Source organism: Mchenga conophoros, linkage group LG12 (genome assembly GCF_057382185.1).
Source record: "Mchenga conophoros isolate Kocher_MC1m ecotype Shallow Benthic linkage group LG12, M_conophoros_male_GT1.1, whole genome shotgun sequence".
In the NCBI taxonomy this organism is placed as follows: domain Eukaryota; kingdom Metazoa; phylum Chordata; class Actinopteri; order Cichliformes; family Cichlidae; genus Mchenga; species Mchenga conophoros.
The window spans coordinates 13,740,125-13,760,442 of NC_140537.1; the positions used below are offsets into that span (position 1 = coordinate 13,740,125).

The following is a 20,318-nucleotide window of genomic DNA, read 5'->3' on the forward strand; positions in this document are numbered from 1 at the left end:
CCACAGGTCCCCGGCTCCCTTGGGCTCCAGGTCCCCTCAGCATGATTTGCGAGGCCTAGGGTCTGCTATGTTAGCCGATGTGCTGTCAACATTTTTTACACTTCAAACAAACCTCAGGTCATAGATTAGCCTCCACCTTCAGTCACTTATCTCCTCCAGACTGGAGCTGACGTATCCACTGCGAATGTCCCCAAACCCTCCTGTCTGTGACCCCAGTTAACTCTGTTAAGTTAAATATCACAAACCTCCCTCTATTAAGTTGTTACAAAAACCCATGATAGTATCCGCTTCCCGCTGAGTCGCTCCATTTTGTCCCCGCACCAACAAAATGACAGTCAGAGTGAGAGCAAGGCAGTCGTGTCACAGCAGCAGGGTCATTTCAGCAGCAGATCAAAAGCAGCCACAGCTGTGGCAGAGTCACATGTGTGGTCCAGGCATATAGACATAAACCCAACAAGCTTTCCCTGTCAAGCTAGTGCTTGCAATATGTTATGGAAAGAACATATGACACAAAAGCATGCAATAACCTCTACTTAAAAAACAACATAATTCACATATGTTTTATTTGGAAAAGCGATGTCAGTAAATCTTCACTCACTGCTGATAATCATCCTCCCACCTCAGGAACAGCACCGGGACTTTATCTTGGCACCTATAAAGGCTATGATGAACAAGTAAGGAGGTCTTTTGAAGACATCTTATATGCTGGTCTAATCTGGCCATCTGTTTCTTATCTACTCGCCTTTTATTTTTTAAATTTGCTAATTTATTTATTTAAGGGATACTGACCCTGGAAGCAGCAGGCGCCAATCCTCTCCCCGGGGAATGAAGTAGAGGCGGGACACACCTGGTGTGTGTGTGTGTGTGTGTGTGTGTGTGTGTGTGTGTGTGTGTGTGTGAGAGAGAGAGAGAGAGAAGTTTGGTTTAGGGTACTTTTTCTGTGTTTTTTTGTGGTTCAGGATCCAGTAAGGGCATCCTTTTTATAGCAGTTCCAGGAGGAAACTGTCGTTTGCTTAAAAAAGGAAAATAAAACTTTGTCACACATAATAGCAAAATTGTTTCAGTGGACTTCTGTGTTTTTTCACTCGACATCCAGCATGTATGTTTGCATACAAAAAAACTGGCTCTTGACAGTGTCTCCTTGTTGCTGAATTAAGGATGAAGCATCTGCCGTGTTCTGGCTATCCCTCAGACCACTGCTCTATGTACAGTACAATCACCAGTCACTCAGTGCAGGCTGATAAGCTGTGAGCCTTTCCTTTCATCAAAGGCATTTTTTAGTCTGTGCATTTATAGTTAATAATCCATTCTGAGGATTAATGTAACAACATCTTGTTATCACCAATAGGAGCCCTGTTTTTTTAACAGATTACCTAAACTAAATGTGCTGTAAATAATGTTCAGCACTGCTCTGGCATGTCAAGCTCTTTTTTTCCCCACTGATAGTAATTCCTTGGATTGGACCTGGAGTCTGAAAGCCGTTTCACCAGCAACATATTCTGTAAGATGACTAAAAAGATTATCTGAATTTTGTAACATTTCTAATGGAACACATAAAAGCTCTTTTAAAGCAATTTGATAACTGCTACAATACTCTATACTACGGGACATTATATGAGCATTTGCTGCAGTTAGTAGTGAAAGGAAGCCAAGGTGGTGTCAATGTGAAGTTTCCTGTTGTTTTTGTTTCAAACTGGTGTGTTTGCTTGGCCTTTTATCATGGAAATCAATCGTCAGACCCGAGACTTGTATTAGAGTTACAGTAAAGATTAAATGAGATGCATCTGAAGGTTTAACAACAATTTAACGGAAGTGATTGTGATGTAAAGTAATCATCTGATATGTCCAGACCTGTTCTGCACATAATCAGAGTCACCATCTCACCACAAAGTCACTGCAAAAATTATAGGAGATAAAATGCTTGTGAAAACATGCACTAAAGAAAAAGGAAAGTAAAGCAAGCAATGTTTGTGCAATCTGTTCACACCACTACTAGGACTTAATTTTAGGTTTGACATGATCATTATTATTATTAAGAATAATAATAGTAATAATAATAATAAAGTAAATGTTAGACTCTTTAGTTTTTAAAAATGACATGAAAAACACCTTTATTTTGACCAGAAGTAATGGTGGTGTTCCCACATGGACAAATTCTGAATGTTTTATTGATTTGATGTCTTTTTCCTGATATTTTTTATTGAATTTACTAGTAGTAAGTGTTTTGGCCTGTCATCTGCAAGGGAATGCAGGCTTCTTGTCCTCCAGGCAGAGGGAAGGGCTGCGCCTGAAGAGGTGAGAGACAGGAGGAGGAGGGGGAGAGCTGAAAGATGTTTTACTGGGGGGGGGGGGGGGGGGGGAGAGGGGGTCGTCCTGGGAGGGAACCAGGGGTGTGGAGGGGCGAGTTTAAAAAGGCAGACAGAGCCAAGAGTCACTCACTCTCACAGGATCTGCTCAGAAACCCCAGCTCCTATGATTCACTGAATTTCAATTCACCGTTTGGAACTTTACAGGACTCTTAACTTTTTTTTACCCTTTAAATTAAGGATTTTTTTTCTTAACAACAATCCCTGCAGCATGGAGCCCCCCACTCCGGAATATGGTGACAGCTACGAGTACTATGATGACAATGAGACTGCATGTGACTTCTCAGAGTGGGAGCCTTCTTACTCCCTCATCCCGGTCCTCTACATGCTGATCTTCATCCTGGGTCTGTCAGGTAACGGCGTGGTCATCTTCACTGTCTGGAGGTCCAAATCTAAACGTCGGGCTGCAGATGTCTATATAGGAAACCTGGCACTTGCTGACCTCACCTTTGTTATAACTCTACCTCTCTGGGCTGTGTACACAGCCCTGGGCTACCACTGGCCCTTTGGCGTGGCTCTGTGCAAGATCAGCAGCTATGTTGTTCTGGTAAACATGTACGCCAGTGTTTTCTGCCTCACCTGCCTGAGCTTTGACCGCTACCTGGCCATCGTGCACTCTCTGTCCAGCAGCAGGCTCCGTTCGCGGGGCACCATGCTGGCATCGCTGGGTGCTATTTGGTTCCTGTCTGGCCTCCTGGCTGTGCCCACGCTGCTGTTCCGCACCACTGTGAATGACCTAAACAGCAACCGGACCACATGTGCCATGGACTTCAGCCTGGTGACCATGAACCAGAGGCATGAGTACCTGTGGATTGCAGGACTCAGCCTGTCCTCCTCTGCCTTGGGTTTCCTCCTACCTTTCTTGGCCATGACCATCTTCTACTGCTTCATCGGCTGCACTGTCACACGCCACTTCAACAACCTGCGCAAGGAGGACCAGAAGAAGAAACGACTGTTGAAAATCATCACCACACTGGTGGTGGTGTTTGCCATCTGCTGGACTCCCTTCCACGTGCTGAAGAGCATGGACGCCCTCTCCTACCTGAACCTTGCTCCGAGCTCCTGCGGCTTCCTGCGTTTCCTGCTGCTGGCTCACCCCTATGCAACTTGCTTGGCCTATGTCAATAGCTGCCTCAACCCGTTCCTGTATGCCTTCTTTGACCTGCGTTTTCGCTCCCAGTGTCTGTGCCTGCTCAACCTGAAGAAAGCTATGCACGGCCAGATGAGCTCCATGTCGTCCACTCTCAGCGCCCAGACTCAGAAGTCAGAGGTTCAGTCTCTGGCCACCAAGGTGTAGAGAGCAAAGTGAAACAGGGCTGCTGCAGGACAGCTCCAACTGCTGGAACACTTGTAAAAATACAGACTTTATGTGTCCATTGTTCAAAGCTGGTAAGATGAGATGATGAACTTTGAATTGTCACTGCCTACAGTCATGATATTCATTATGTGTTCCTCCCAATGTACAGTGAGAGAGGCCAATACTCTGTATGCTGTGTGAACTTGGGAAGCTGGAGCCAGCTGGCTGAGCTCCTTTAGCTGCATTGTTCCTCAAATTCTCAGAGAAAAAAAAAGTCTTTATTTTTTCTGTTTAAATTTGTATTTGCAGAGGTTTTTTCATTTGTATCATGAAAAAAGGCAGAAATATGAATTGCTCTTTACACTGGATGAAACCTAAAGCTACACCCTATTTTCATACCATCTTCGTTCGGATATATTGCTGATTTATTGTAGAAGCACTTGTTGTACATGAGCAGGGAAATCAAACAAAGCAGTGTCTCTTCAAAGCTTCAAAGAAGGTAGAAGTCTGGGTTACGGAAGGGAGGGAGGGAGGTGTAAAAGGAGCAAAGGTGTTGCAGCTTAATTACATAGTTTGTGGGGAGGAGATGGGGCAGACAGGCAGATGGCAGTTGACAAATGTTGCTGAGGGACAGGAGCGGGTGGGGCGCTATGGAGGGGTTTTGCAGTGCAGTCACGCACTAAAGGGACAAAGGAGCCTTATAAATGGTCCAAATTGATGTATATGTTTTATTTTTTGACATCGCTGTAACTAACTACTGTATTAAAGATGTGTGCTATGAACCAGATGTCTTAAATTCATTGTGTGCTTGTCTGTGTGTGTGTGTGCATGCAAATCAAAGGTAGATTTTCAAGTATCACTTTAAAGGAGAACAATCTTGACAGCAAATGTAAATATTTAACCTCCACTTTCACGTCAGTCCTGTTATTTCAGTGTTAAGCATCTCAAAGGGTTCAAGCTTTTGTTATGAATAACCTTGCATTCAGTTCGCACCTTCAGACTAATAGGTCTCTAATCTCTATTGATTCACAGCCAGTATCCAGACAGTAACTGGATTATGCAAACTACCTGCCATCCTGAGTGTGTATTCTGCACTCAGCTGGGATTTCTGCAGGATTTCTTCATTTCAAACATTAGTATTTATTTAAGGCGAGGAAGAAAGAACCAGCAACATATTCAGAGTGATGTGTGCTCAGTTAAAGTCAAAGTGGCTAAAATTTATGCATAACAAAATTTAGGACAGCCAAACCCTGTGTGCTGAATTACGTGGCCATTACCACTGAGTGACTCTTCTAAGGGATATTCTGATTTGACAGTAATGAGCTCTGTTGGGCATAATTACCATTTAGAAATATCGGTGGTGGGATGGGTTAGGGGGGAAGTGGGACTCTAATCCTGGCAGAAATCGGGGCCGCCGAACAAGTCAATATTTGTGCCTGCTGACAAGAGATTGCAGTCAGAGGGGTTCTTGGAGCACGGGATGGGGTGTGCAGATGCTCCATCACACTAAAGAAGAAACTGTGAGGTGATTGAAGTGAGAAACTTGGGAAATGGGTCATCTTGCACCACCGTTCTAAAGTAACCACATGTGTGAAGTGTCGAAAAAATGCAAAGCTGCATGATTCATCGTTTCTTTATGTGTGAGAGATCATATGTTATTTATTGTCCATCCTGGCGAAACGGAGCCTATTTGCAGTAAATGCCAGAATGTTCTTTGTGAGATCCTCGCAGACGCTAGATTGCTCAAACATGCAATGATTCTTCAGCTTGATAGATTTATTAGAAAAGATTTTATGTATCTAGTTTACGTATTTCGGATGCATACAGAATCTAACCCATAACACAAGCGTTCACTGCACCATTAACTCTATTGTGTAATAACAGAAGAATTCATTTTTTAGTTCATCTTTATATAAAACAGCAGATATACAAGTAGCAATTAGACCGTGGAAGCAGAGTCACTCACGCGTGCCGGACAATGCGAGACATGTTGTTATTATTGAGATCAGTTGGCCTGACAGCCTGTCTGATGCTTCACTTTGAGATAACTCACCCTGAATACCAGCTGACCAAAGCACACTGGGAACACCGCAAACACAAAAACAACAGTTGCACATAAATGTTCTCTGTGTTCCTGTGTGGGCTGTGTGACCTGTTTGTGTGTTCAGGGATGTTTGGACGTGGGCGTCGCAGCGCGCCTAAAGTATTCTTAAAGGGAGTTCAAGCATGTTGGTCTGCTGCCCCTGTTATAATGTTGTTTTCCTGGTCAGGAGGCATGAAGTTTAATGCACAAGTATTGTTTGTCCCAAACAATAGCTGCTATATTGTGTCAACCAATCGCACGCTCTGATAGATAAATACATGCTTTTCATTATTCAGCCAGTTTTATCATTTAAATATGGGTTGCTGAATCAATGAATCCCTGAATGATGGGTCTTATCTAGATCAAATGAGACCTCATAGCTTCAGAATGATAGTTAAGAAATCAACACAAACGCAGCTGCGCAGCTCCCAGCTCAGAAATAAAGCTGGAGATATGTTTTTGTGTTATCCACCTGAATGAATGCGTAATCACACCAGCCACACAATCAGTCTGCAGCTCCACACTTACAGCGAAACACACTAAAGCGTCTCACACAGGTGCCAGTTTCTGAGTGCTGTCATCAGTGTGAGCTGCCACACCCAAATGGGACATCTGAACCAAAGCACAACTGCTCCCCTTTCCTTAGATCTCCCTGCTGTTCCATCCCACCCAAGCAGCAACAAATGCACCCCACACTGTGTGTGTGAGTGCGTTCATATGCACATGTAAACAGAGACCTGACACATAGCACGGGCTGTCAACGCTAACCCTACTTTCTCTGTACTGTTCATCCACCTGCTGACTATAATGCACACAATCAGCTCCCCATTCTTCAAATCACACACGAAACAGTCAGCACTAGGGATGACTCTATACAGTAGAGCTATCCGCACAGAGAACACAGCACTGAGGGGGGGGAATTAGGAAGCCGGTGAGAGGGAAAAAAAAATTGTATTCTGGAGGATCCGCATGACCTCTGAGAGTCCCTCGCCTTTTTGTTTTGTCTGTCAATCCTACAAATCTGGAGCACAATGGAGCTAGTGAAGCCCGAAAAATAGAGATGGGAGGGGGTGGTGAGGTGTGGGCTGCGATTGCTCCTGTGTGTGTGTGTGTGTGTGTGTGTGTGTGTGTGTGTGTGTGTGTGTGTGTGTGTCTGTCTGTCTGTCTGTCTGTCTGTCTGTCTGTCCAAGAGGAGGAGGGTGAGTGTTTGCAACAGTCCTCTCCACATTTCTGGAATCAGCTGTTATTTTTCTACGAGTTTTTACTCCAAGCAGTGAGAGTCTCAAATGAACTTCGAATTTTGAAGCTTTTCACACATTTTGTATTTATGTATATATATTTAAATTTGATTTACTTTTCACTCTGGGCAATTTCTCATGCTTCCACTCCCTACCCAGAGTTTTTAATCCAATTTAATGACAGTTGTGAGGGCGCATGCTTTTATCTGTTGGATTTGATCAAATCAGTCGCACACCTATAATAAAATCTACTAGAATGATACAACTTTGATAAATATTCATGTTTTAAAGGCATTCAAAGAATAAATGAGCATAAAATCCTAACATTTTATCGCTGTTTTTTCTGACATTCACAAATAATTCAAAAGGTGTGCAGAAGGATGACTAACTAGATGTGACAGTCTTATTTCTATATGACTCATTTCATTAAGAGCTCACTTGAAGGAAGTTACAACAAGGAGAACAGCATAATTCAGTTGGACCCAGCAGCAGTTAGTTCATAAAACCGACTGGAAGCAGGCAGAAGCAGTGAAAAATACTCCGTAGTGTTTGTTTCTCCCAGCCTCAGAGCTTTAAATAAAAGATGAGATGTTTACGAGCGTGGAACCGCAGTTGTCCAAACTTTGCAGATGTTTCTTGAATACATTTTGTTGACTCTTGTTTTCAGGCTCGTTTGTTTTGTGCCTTTGCTTAAATAATCTCGAAAACAATCAGAAACATGACGGTAAGTGGAGGAACTTTGTTTTTATCCCCGGTGAGGGTTTGACAGCTTTGTGATGAGAAACTGTCCTCAGGATTAAGGCTTATTTTGTGACATGTCTGAGTCGAGTATGAGACCAGCACCAGTCTAGACAGCAGGCCCCCTGATCCACCAAAACAAGTTAGTCCAACCTGACACTGAAACATGGGAAGCTCCAGCCCCCCCATGCCCCCACGACTCCCACCCATTACCACCTTCTAATACTAGGTTTCAATGCTGGGGCACATACCTTTGTTTATGCCTTTTCTCATTTATTTAACACTTCCACTCCAACAGTGTGACATCCTGTCAAATAAAAACCTGCTTCCTATATCATAGAAACTGTTAGCTCAAAGACAAAATTACAAAGCTACCACTCTAAACATGCTGTCACTTTAATGCTGACCATTAAAGTGATGGTAATGAAAATAATTACTAGGCTTAGCATTTATGTAAACACGGGATAATAGATGTTAGACTAAAACTTAGTGAAAGTGTTCACATGTCTCGCAGCATTTATCCTCAGATCTTTTGGAAGGTTTTTTTCTTTAAAGAAAACATAGCTCTAATTTTTTCTGCATTCACAGCTGTATTTATCTCCATATCTCTTTCCTTCTTTTTGAAAGCGTGCTGATAGCAACGGCTGGTATTGCACAGACCTCGGAAAAAGAGTCAGATTACCCCGAATCTTATCCAAACGCTCTCACGAATAATGAGGTATAACATGTCTAATCGTACCTCACACAAGGGGCCGCCTGAGAACAGCTCCAATACACACCAGCGACAACTGTAAATTGCTACCACGTCTGCCCAGGGATCGCTATTGAAATCAGCTTCTCTCAGTAATCTGTCTAGTTTAACCTGAAAGTGGCCCCCTCGCTTTAATTGTCCAAATCCTGAGAACAACGGCCCAGAAAAATACAGCATTTACATGAGACTGGTGTTTTCAGTGTAATGTTGTTATCTTTTGGCACATTTCAAGAGGTGGTTAGGAAACCAGGGTTTACAAATGGATCTCCTCCAACGCCACCTTCTTGCCATTGTTATTCATATCGGCTCAGGGACATGTTCACGCCACCCGATTGGATCTGAGCGAGTGAATGAGAGGTTTTTATTCAACTATGAAAATGTGTGATTTATCTTTCTTCCTATCATAGGAAATATTGCCTAACAGACCTGAAAACTGTTTCATCCACCGATGCATATTTCCTAGGGAAGACCAGACCTGCTGCACTGTGCATCATAATGAGCTGTGCCGCTGGTGGATATCGTTAGGGGCGAGATGCTGCTTCCGAGGGCAGCGTGGTTTGGCCAGACCTGAATGTGCTGGGCCCTCGCCCCCTCCGGATATGGTCGCTCAGGACTCATCGTCCCTGAAACACAAAGGTCCTCTTCACATCTTTCTCTATCCCGTCCACTGTGAAAGGCCTGCTTTAAGGGGCACTGCTCCTGTGCCTGCTTCGCAGCTAAATACATCTCCTGTCACTGGCTGGTCCCAGTGCCAGTTCAGCTGCTGGAAGCACTCAGGTGCTCAGGTCTCCAGTAACCACTTGCACACGGCTTGCTAATAAAAAAAAAAAAAAACATGAGTTGATTTTTCTACAAATCAGAATCACAGAATTTCCTTTTATAGTTTGACGGGTCCTATGTGAAAAAAATCCACTATCAAAATCTATTGAAATGTGTGTACACTCCAAATTTAGAGCACAATCACTACCAATTATGCAAATGGAGGAACACTCTTAGCTAGAGGAACAGGGAGAAGCAGTTCAAAACTATTCAGCAAGTACTGCATAGGTAAATAGCCACAAAATTACAACACAATTTAAGACGTTAAGGATTATGAAGTGATAGAGCATATTTCTCATGTGCAAAATCATGTTGGCAGCAAGAACAGGAAGTTTGCAGCATGGCCAGATGACCATGACATGACCAGACTTTGCCATCTGCAGCGACCAGTTGGAGGGGATGGGACGGAGTGCAGTCATAAACAACAAGAGTATTAGTTTACTCAGCTTTATTTAAATTCAGCTTCAAGTGACGATGAAGCTATTCTACAAAGGTGCCCCTGGACAAGAGTAGTGACAGAGTTAAGGAGCTGCAGTGGCAGTGTTTCCGGGTAATCCATTGATGTGCACAGGGATTGTATTTTGGGTTTTTTTTGATTTTCCAGACTTACATGGTCCCATCACATGTGGTTTCAGGTGAAGCTAACACAAAGAGTGACATTGTCATTAGTGGGTGTTAGCTGCAAATATAAGCAGATTTTCTTCAATCTCCGATACTTCTTATTACTGCCTACTCGTACATCTTCCACTGGCCTTCCTAAATACGCTTTATATACCACTTATACCAGAACACAACAGACCTTTAGTTAGACCAGATTTGCCAAATGATGTCATTGTTTGCGTTGATGTCTATTGAGGCAAGAGTGAACAGGTGTGGTTTGCTGCGCATGAAAGGAGTTCCTTCCACTCCTTCCAATCCTGGATCTAGTGGAACAGAGCTTTTCCTCATGGAGGTGTAGTCAGAATAATTTGGGTCAATGCTGCTGGCTCAATATGACATCCAAATCATTACAGGGTATGGATGAACCACACAAGAAGTCATCAGACACAATGTTGATAAAAATCTCTGGCCAGACCAACACCGGTGACAAGGTGTCGACAAAGAAGATGAGAACTTGTTGGTTAACTCCAAGCAGTTTTTTTAGTAAATTGTCCTTTCTCTGCACATAATTTTACGTAGAATACTGTACAAAATCGTCATATCTGGATATTACGTTATAGTGCCTTAATGGAGTACCCAGACTTTTCACATTAAACCTTTCCTGACTGTACTTACCTAAAAATCTCCAAGCAATAACCAGTATCACTCAGCCAGACAGCTGCCCGGTGGATTCAAACCTAGGGTCTTACCACTACACCACTCTGACACCTTAAAAATATATTATCATAAGTACTCATTTAGCCATTCAGTAAAAGCATACAGTTTATGTTATTTCACCACTGCTTCCACTTACACCAAAATATAAAACTGCTTAATTTCTTGTCTGCTAAGCTGTGTTCATCTGAGCCCAAATACATGAACTCCTGCCATCTGTTGGTCAAAATGTAGAATCACCAAAACACAGGCCATGACCGTTATAGTTTTAACTGAAAGTTCTCAAGTACTAATTTAATGATGATTATAGGGTAGGGCTTTTTTAAGCCTTTACTGAAACTGACCTACACATATAGGGTGTACAATTAAAGGCACGCATGAATGTTGCTCCTTGTGTCCTGGTCAAGGGATCCGCTCATAATTCAATAAACATTATGTGTGAAGTGAGTGATTGTTGATCTTCATTATTATATTTAAATTCACTTGTCAAGGCTATTAATTATAGTGGAAAATCCAGTTTTTGGACATGTACTGACATTAAAACTGAGACTTCAAAGAAAGTTGTTTAATTTATTTTACACAGATGAAAAGTGAACAAGCAAAAGTGAACAAACACATACAGTGTATGAATTTAAAGTGTTCAAACGGTTCATGGCCAGCATTGGAGGAGAAGCCACAAGTAGTAGTAGTATATTATCTTTACCTGCAGATATCAACAGTCCTGTCTGCTGTAAGTAATCTCACCACCAGAGGGCGGAACAGTTCTAAAGCAGACTCTGAAACCAAAGCTGGTGCATGAAAGTAAGCATTATTTCAAACAAGCAGCACTTTATAATATGGCCCGGATCTAAAATAAAAGTACACTGACAATTATTTGAAGAAGAGTATAACGGTCACAAAAATCTCTGGTCAGAGCAACATGATGTCCACAAAGATGCAAATGTAAGGTACTTTTTAAAAACTGAACTACATCATTTTTGTGGTTAACTTGTCCTCTCATTGTATGTAATTTTCTCCTTACCACAGTACTTCACTGTAAATTAGGTGCGGTGATTTACTGAAATGTGGAAAATGAAAATACAGTATATGCAAAAAAGAGTCTGTACAATGTAAACTTTTTACATGTTTGACATGTAGCCCCACCATCTTGAACACAGCGGTCATTCCATCTATTCGAGTTTTTTGTATGTGACTAGAGAACGGCTTCATACGTAGTAAACCTTACAGGTTACTCTTAATATAAAGATCACAAAGCTCCTATGGCTTGAAGGAGCTATATCATATCAAGCCTCATTTCCTGAAATGAAGTCAGGCCTCTTACACATTAAAACATACATAAATATGCTCATTTATTCCAGATATTGTCACAATTACATCTGGTCACCAGATAAGTTGTGCAGCCCTCCCATCTCCAGACAGTTGACAATGACAACAACAGCAGCTGGTTGTAAGCTAGCATAATGGCAGCTAATATTTGGCTCGAATGTCCAAGAAATTATCTCTGATAAAGGTGTCCAAATAAGAAAAATGTTAGCTCCACCTCAGACAGTTAACTAACAGTAGCAAACAGCAGCATTTACCAACAAAAAAGTCCAGGATGTCTTCAGCAACTCACCTCAGTTTCACAACTCGTATCAGACTCCCTTCACAACATTTTACAGCCTCCTCCAGAGTAGAGGTAGATACATACTGACAGCTGAGGTAAACAGCAGCCTGAGAGCGTACACTCACTACACATGAACATGTTTGTCCTACAGCAGCCACTGTAGCTAAGATTATCCACGTGTCCCAAAACGTCGGCTGCATCCTTCAGAGTCCGCATTTGAAGGCCGATTACGTCACAGCCAGGCGACGAAGACTGTCCCAATTCGTCGAATCCTTCAAATGCGGCCGACAAATGCATCCTTCATTTCCCCGAATTTGAAGGATGGGTCGGCTGTGTCCCAACTGGGGGTCTGCACGCTTGAACTACGCGTACTACGCGTACTACGTACGGTGCGTACTATATCTGTGTCCCAAAACAACGGCTGCATCCTCCGGAGGCCGCATTTGAAGGCCGATTACGTCACAGCCAGGGGACGAAGGCTGTCCCAATTCGTCGACTCCTTCAAATGCGGCCGACAAATGTGTCCTTCATTTCCCCGAATTTGAAGGATGGGTCGGGTGTGTCCTTCGTGGCCCACCATATCCCAGAATTCATAGCGCGGCCCAGCCAAATTTCAGCTGCCAACAATGGCGGCCGCTACTGAGTTTTAAAATTAATGTTGTTAATCTTTCTGGGTCACAAAATAAACATTTAACATATTTTCACGGTCGAGAATTTATGCAAGTGTCCTGTTATATTTTAGATAGCAAGGAGCAGACGGCCGAGTTTATTAAACTCCACCGACACAGCGGTGACCCAAATCTGAAGGCTAGACCGTCCCATTTCACAGCCTTGCACTTCCGGCCTTCTCAGCCTTCGAAGGCCGGGTCCTACCGAAGGATGCAGCCGACGTTTTGGAACACAGCTGACATCTACTGACATCTAGTGTGGATACGTACTGTACCTTTAAGTGATAGTATGAATTTTTGGAGGCTCTGTAAAAAGGCAGCTTACTTTCCCCAAGTTTTTGTTTTGTTTGTTGTACTTTTTGAATGAGGCTTTTATTTTAGCCCTCAAAAGTAACGCGTGTTTATAATGTAAAGTGAGGAAAAACTGTTTTTTGACTAAAATACACTGAAGTTATTCAGTTCTTCAAATTTCTGACCAATATTTTTAGGTGATTTAAATCCACAATTTCACAAAAGTTACTTTGAAACTTTATTTTAAATCTGGGGACATTACACCCTTAATGACAGGCCGTATTATGGAGTGCTATCTTTATATATTTTATAGCCCAACTCTGTTCTGTGTTAAAATATTTTGAGGAATGCAGACATCATGGTTTGGATCCTTGCATAGTTTCTCCTCTAAAGAAGTTCAGAAATAGTTCACATTCCCAAAAAGGTTTTTGTTGAAACTGCTACAGCTGTGTAACTGTAGGATAAATGATGACACAGAAGTGTTTGAGCTGATTCTGATCTAAGTAGGATATCTCCTTTGAAGCTTTCAGAAGATGCTTTATTATTTTAACAGTCATGGTTACAGATTTCACTCAGATTTCATTATACAGTGCTGCAGTGGTATAACAGGTTAAAGGTAACAGACAGTAGCAGTAACATTTGTGCTGCATGAATGAATACGATTTTGATGAGTCATTTTCCCGGTTTAGCCTTTGCCTGGATGGACCTTTTACGCTGATGCATTTGGGGCCGAGCTGGGGGGAGAGGTTTGTGGCTCTGGCAGGCTCTGTTTCCTAATAAAGAAAGAACTGGGTCTTTAGGAGGAAATCGAGAGCACTCACACTTAAAGGAGCTCAGTGTCTCTGATTTGGCACGTGGGCCAATCACGACAGGAGGACAGGTTTTAGGGATGATGGTGGTCATGGTCCGAGTCAGGACCCTTCCTCTTCTGGACCCCATAGAAGGAGCTGGTGAAGGTTTCTGCTTCTTGTCTGGACTTTTGCTCTCCTGTTCTTTGGACTGTGCCTGTTGCTGACTGTTGGCCTGCCAGCTTTGCATCTTAGACTCCAAGTCTTTCAGAGCCTGGTCAGTGTAGGCCTGCAGTTCAGTGCGCACCCCTGAAATCTGAACTTGAAACTCATCCTTTAAGGCCTTTGTTCTGGCCTCGAGCTTTTCCTCAAACGTTGTACACATCTCCTCCTCCTCCTTCAGACAGATCTCATTTTTGCGCTCATGTTTCAGCACTTGTTTTCCCTCTTCACCACTCGCCTCCTCACCATCAGCTTCGACGCTCACCTGTGCGAGCTCCATTTCTTTGACTTTTTGCACTAGCTCCAGTATGCTGCTCTTTGGGAGTCGCACACCCACTTGTGATCTGATCTGGTGACGTACCTGTTGGAAAACAGACTGCATCTTTCCTTGCGACTCCTTTTCTGCAGGTGCATTGTCCTCCAAACACTTATCATCTGGATTGAGAGAACAGGCATGCTCCACTGCTGCAGCAGCATTGTTCTGTGGTTGCTCCTGTTGCTCCTGTTGTTCACTGTTCACCAGTATTTCTGGATTTTTCTCAGAGAAAGAATCACTCATTGTTATTTTCAGGCTTGTCCGCCTCCTTTGAACTGAGCTACTATAATAATTCGAGGAGCGCAACTCGGTTGAACAGCACATACTCTACCCCTCCCATGTCACACTATTAAATCATGCAATAGTAGTAGTTGTGTAATGCAGCTACAATTATTTGATCACGCGTGTTATGTTCCTTGGTCTGCATGTGTGTCGCTGCATCCCTTGACAACATTAAGCCTCTTGGTAACAGCATGAAAAACAACGATCTTCGGGGACAGCTGGAACACTGAGGGCTGGCTTTGAGTTTCTCATTAGTGATTAGTGAGCCGTTACTGGAAAATAGAGCTTCAACAGATGACTAACAAATCTGCTGTTTGACAGACGATTAGACTAGATATGTTCCTCTGTGAAATACACGAGGATGACATGCATTTAATTATAGTGCTTGTGTGCACGTCTGTGTACTATACACACTCTGAATGTAGCTTTTTTGCATTGACAGGTTGCTCTTTGCTTCTTTGGGCCATTTAGTTGATGTTTAGTGCAGAGAAACCTCAGCTGTGCTGTTTGTGCTCGGGGTCACAGGCTCAACAGCTCATCTGGATGCAGTGTAGGATTTAGGGATAACTGACAGGATCTATCATACATGCACCGCATTTGTAGTTCTTTCAGCAGGATCCTTTAGATTTGATGCAGGATACTTGAATGCGATTGGTTCTGCCTTTAAGAGCTGTTTTGTCTGCTCTTCACACTGAGGCCCGTCGATTTGTATCATATGGAGTCTTTAATCTCATTAAAACATCCTCTATTTTTTCATTATCTTTTCTTTTCTTTTGTGATGAACATTGTCGTATAATAAACTTGCACAGTCTGACTCATTCCTATGCAGGTCCCATTTGCTCTGAGATCATTTGCACCTTCTGTGAAAACATTACATGCACCACGACTGAGTTCGGGTCAATTAGATTTTTAATGATAATGAAATAGTTTTAAGATCAGTAGAAAACTGCACGTGAAGGAGGATGATTGATGGGATGGGGGATTGAGGGTATTTTCAAGCACATGAGGGTTCACTCAGCATAAACCTTTTGAGCCAATGAGAGTTCGGGATGCGTGAGCCTCCTCTTGCCGCTAAACACTAACATATGTTCCTAGGTCCTTCTTGTCCTAAAAAAATGCAGTTGTAATTCAAAACCTGTGTGGACAATTCGTTTTTGTGTTTCCTTTTTTGAAGAATAATGTTTGGATGCAAAAACGCATTCTCATACAGAGCAACTCACAACACAAGCAAAATTACATTTTCTGCACATCTCTGGATGGGTCTAGCCGTCGTCTCTCATACTGAGCAGCATCAGTCAGTGAATAAGGTGATAATGAGTTTTGTTTTTGTTTCTTTTAATGACATCTTTAAAGTTTTGAAGGGATTTTTCCCCCAAGTAATCATTGCATAACAGCAAAAGTGCACAAAGCATCAGCACGCTCTCCTCCTCCAATCTCTCCACCCCATTGGTGGGAGTGGGTTTAAACACTTCCTGCCCGGCTTTTAAATTCAGACGTTCGCCACAGATTTCATTCGGACTGTCAGGTCTCATCACCTCCAGCAAAGATGGTGAGTTGCTCTTCGCTGATGAATCCTCTCAAATGGCTTCTTTCTCCTATCTCAGGTCGCTCTGAGAATTTGTGTTTGCATGGAGATAATATTGGTTATGCCAAAAAAGCAGTTCTTTTTCTGTAAGTAGTAAGTTTTGGTGTGTTACTTTTAATTGCAGACAACATACACAGACAAAGGCGAGAAGGTAAATAGCTGATTCGTGTGTGTTGCACTGCAGAGATGATTTAATCATTGACTGCAAGCTGGTTTTGGTATTATTAGATTTTTTTTTAAACTTGCATATGTGACTGATTTTTGTTATTTCTTTTTGTCTTCAGCATGAGCAGGGCAGATTCCTCTGCTTTGATCACTTAACATTCTGGGTTGGAAATGCAAAGCAGGTAAGTTAGTTCCAGCTTTCTACTTTTCTTTTAGCTGTTTTATTGGTCATCCAAAGGGGTGGAGGGAACGCAGCACACAGAACACTCATTTTCCCACCTCCCAGAACCCCTGCTGCACAAACACCATCAAAATTCGTCACCAGGAGATGGCGCTAAAGCCAGTCTGCTGCAAACATGCCCAGTTTCAGCAGACTGTGAATCGGTTCCCTCTTTGCTCACGTTTTTGTTTGTCTCCAACAGGCTGCATCGTATTACTGCAACAAGCTTGGATTTGAGCCTGTGGCTTACCAAGGTTTGGAGACGGGCAGTCGTGAAGTGGTGTCACATGTAGTCAAACAAGGCAAGGTAAAGAGCACTCAGTGCCCGCAGCCCACAAGAGGGGAAATCAGTTTAAAGCACCTAAAAATGTTTTCTTACAATGTGTAGATTTGTTGAGTGATGTTAATTGTAACAAAATACACCTAGACTCAAGTGAAAGCTAAAGATGCACAGAGGCAGGAGTTTAATCATGTCGATGTGTTCACTCTGTATTTCACAGATCATTTACGTGTTCTCATCCGCCCTCAATCCTGGAAACAAAGGTACAGCACTGATAAGGAGCTGGGTTCCTGTAGTGGTCACAATTACTTTTGACTTTAACAGGTTCATTTGTAACATGTCTACACTTCTGTTACATTTTTAGATATATATACTACTATACTATTTTGTGCATTCTTTCTTTTGCCAGACTTTTTGCAGTTCCATGTCTATAAAATATATTTAGACTAGTCTGTGGTAAGAATATCGGCGCCATGACTGACCCCTATGATCAATTTGAATAAGCAAGGAAAGAAGAAATTGTTGAAAACATATTATCTTGATATGCTTTGGTGAAAGTCCCACTCGAAACAATCCCTTTTAGTACACATTCATTATAAATCACAAAAATGTAAAAGAGTTTTAAGAAACCTGTGAATCATATGTTCATTTAAGCTGAAGAAAATGTCTGTTCTTGTCATGTTTTCAGAGATGGGGGATCATTTGGTTAAGCATGGGGACGGAGTGAAGGACATTGCATTTACAGTGGAGGACTGTGACTTTCTCGTGCAGGTAATGGTTCAGCTTTTATTTTACAGATGCATCATGTTAGTAACTGAAAAAGCTATTGCTTCCATAATTAACATTATTTCCCAAACAGAAAGCCCGGGCGCGAGGGGCAGTCATTATAAAGGAACCCTACACTCTGGAGGACAAATATGGTAAAGTCAGGCTGGCTGTGCTGCAAACTGTAAGTGTTGTATATTTATAGTGAATATTTTAGATACCATGATTCAGGGATTTATGAAAAAAGTTGGAAACATCAGAAAATCCAGGATTTTGGATTTGCTTTTGTTTCCTTCAGTATGGTGACACCACTCACACATTTGTGGAGAGGACAGGATACAGTGGATTGTTTCTGCCTGGGTTCCATCCTCCTCTGTTCAAGGACCCCGTACTCGACAAACTGTGAGTAAACAGAAATTATTCCGGATGTGATGTTTTTGTAAACTGATAATGTGTATTTCTGTCTGAATCACAGCTGACTGAATTATTTGTTTGTTTTTCCCCTCCGTGCAGCCCAAGTGGAAACCTGGACTTTATCGATCACGTTGTAGGAAACCAACCAGATGATGAGATGGTTTCAGCAGTGGAATGGTGAGGACTTGCAGCTAGTTCTTGTAGAGAGTGTGAAATAGCAATGTACCATATAAATACAACTAAAAGCCTCTGTGTTGGGACTAAAAAAACTGCAGAAGATGTAGGGAGGCTTGAATATGTCCTAGAATATTTCCTTGTTTTTAGTTGGTTAGGTTTAGAAAAAGATTGTGCTTCAGGTTAAAATATGCCCCGTCAGTTATCCACATCTAAGAGGGTTTGTCGAGTAAAAATCCTCGAAGGCCAACTTTTGCCATGTGTTCTGCAGAAACACAAGCCAGAGGGTGAATGAGGGGCGGAGTTAAAGGGTGTCTGATTCTTACATAACTCAGTTTTTTTGGCATGACTTGGGATCAGCATGACTTTGCATTAAGTGGGCTTTCCACATCTGGATCTTGTTTTGTTTTTGTTTTTTTTACTGCATTGTTGGAAGTAAGGCAGTTCTCTAAATGAGCAAGCTCATTGGTTTAACCTCTGAAGAGGCGTGTTACACTGGCTGGCGGTTTTCAGATGTGAAGAACCAATTTTTTTCTGGCTCATAAAAATGTCAGTCACTGATGTTTTTACAGGCCAAAAATGTAACCCCTCAAATTTAGTTAATGTGGTGTCTGTGGTGTATGAAGCCCAGGGTATCACTATAAATGTAAATTGCATTAATATGTACATTGCTTTTGCAGCTCTGGTTCTTTTAATACAATATATGAGGCTATATTTCTCTCTCTCTCACTCTCTCTCCATATATATATATATATATATATATATATATATATATATATATATATATATATATATATATATATATATATATATATACATATGTATGTGTGTGTGTGTGTGTATTTTCTTTTGTTTGCCATGTGAAGAAACGTGTTTCTTTACTGTGCATATGACACTATGAGAGCAACTTCAAGAGTATTTGTGCCACAGTGGCTCCTAATCTGTGTTTCTTCATTTAACAGGTATCAGAGAAACCTTCTCTTTCACCGCTTCTGGTCCGTGGACGACAAGCAGCTTCAGACAGAATTCAGCGCCCTGCGCTCAATCGTCGTGGCAAACTACGAGGAGACCGTGAAAATGCCCATCAATGAGCCTGCGATGGGGAAGAGAAAGTCTCAAATCCAGGCATGTTGCTTACAGTTTATCTACTTTAATTAAACATCTGGGTTACCAGATTAAAACCAGAGTTGAAGTATTCAAATGAACAAACATTAACCATGTGGTATGTGGACTAATAAGAACATTATTGACTTACAGGAATATGTGGAGTACTATGGAGGTCCAGGAGTGCAGCATATCGCCATGAACACTTCAGATATCATTACTACAGTATGGCAACTAAAACACCCTGCTTACCTCTGCAACGAGCTGAGTTATAACAGCAGCTTAACTGTAATGTTAATTACCTTGTTTGCAGATCCGTAACCTGAAGGAGCGCGGGATGGAGTTCATGTCTGTGCCTGAGACCTACTACGACCAGCTGAGAGAGAAGCTGAAACACTCAAAGGTCAAAATCTCAGAGGACCTTGATGTCCTGCAGGTCAGAGCTAAAACCCTAAATTAACAAAGCTGAAAGAGTGATGATTTGTGATCCTTACGTAGCCAAACACAGTGGCCTTTTTTAAATCGTAGAACATGTTGACTCAGTTCACTCTAATCATATTTTTTTAAAGACTAAAGGTGCATAAAACACATTTTGTCTTCATAATTAACCAAAAAAATCCCTTCAAATTGACAAAATATTGTTTTATGTCCTCACCGTTACCCAGGAACTAAAGATCTTGGTGGACTACGATGACAATGGCTACCTACTTCAAATCTTCACTAAGCCGGTCCAGGATCGCCCCACTGTGTTCTTGGAAGTCATTCAGAGACACAATCACCAGGTGAGGGCACCACTGGCTAAACAAGCAGTGGAAATGTACTCTACAGTATA

The 20,318-nt window shown here is 42.1% G+C and overlaps 2 protein-coding genes across 3 annotated transcripts in view; both read left to right on the forward strand.

The window, feature by feature from the left end:
* hpdb (4-hydroxyphenylpyruvate dioxygenase b) overlaps window positions 1-20,318 on the forward strand; it is a 52,167-nt gene that overhangs the window by 31,085 nt on the left and 764 nt on the right. The window contains exons 1-13 of one of the 2 annotated variants that reach the window (XM_085293848.1): window positions 16,232-16,328; window positions 16,489-16,515; window positions 16,649-16,711; window positions 16,952-17,056; window positions 17,250-17,292; window positions 17,718-17,800; window positions 17,889-17,978; window positions 18,093-18,196; window positions 18,308-18,385; window positions 19,345-19,507; window positions 19,640-19,711; window positions 19,800-19,922; window positions 20,152-20,268. In XM_085293848.1, coding sequence (XP_085149974.1) covers window positions 16,326-16,328; window positions 16,489-16,515; window positions 16,649-16,711; window positions 16,952-17,056; window positions 17,250-17,292; window positions 17,718-17,800; window positions 17,889-17,978; window positions 18,093-18,196; window positions 18,308-18,385; window positions 19,345-19,507; window positions 19,640-19,711; window positions 19,800-19,922; window positions 20,152-20,268 — 1,071 coding nt within the window. In that variant the 5' untranslated portion in view covers window positions 16,232-16,325. Of the gene's footprint in view, window positions 1-16,231; window positions 16,329-16,488; window positions 16,516-16,648; window positions 16,712-16,951; window positions 17,057-17,249; window positions 17,293-17,717; window positions 17,801-17,888; window positions 17,979-18,092; window positions 18,197-18,307; window positions 18,386-19,344; window positions 19,508-19,639; window positions 19,712-19,799; window positions 19,923-20,151; window positions 20,269-20,318 lie in introns of those variants that run through there. The other variant, XM_085293847.1, reaches the window with a different exon arrangement.
* aplnra (apelin receptor a) lies at window positions 2,450-4,450 on the forward strand. The gene has a single exon (XM_085293840.1). The coding sequence runs from the start codon at window positions 2,578-2,580 to the stop codon at window positions 3,661-3,663; it is 1,086 nt and encodes a 361-aa protein (XP_085149966.1). The 5' UTR covers window positions 2,450-2,577; the 3' UTR covers window positions 3,664-4,450.

Bases quoted from the DNA above. Each gene is read 5' to 3' on its own strand.
- aplnra (XM_085293840.1), top strand. From the start codon at position 2,578: ATGGAGCCCCCCACTCCGGAATATGGTGACAGCTACGAGTACTATGAT.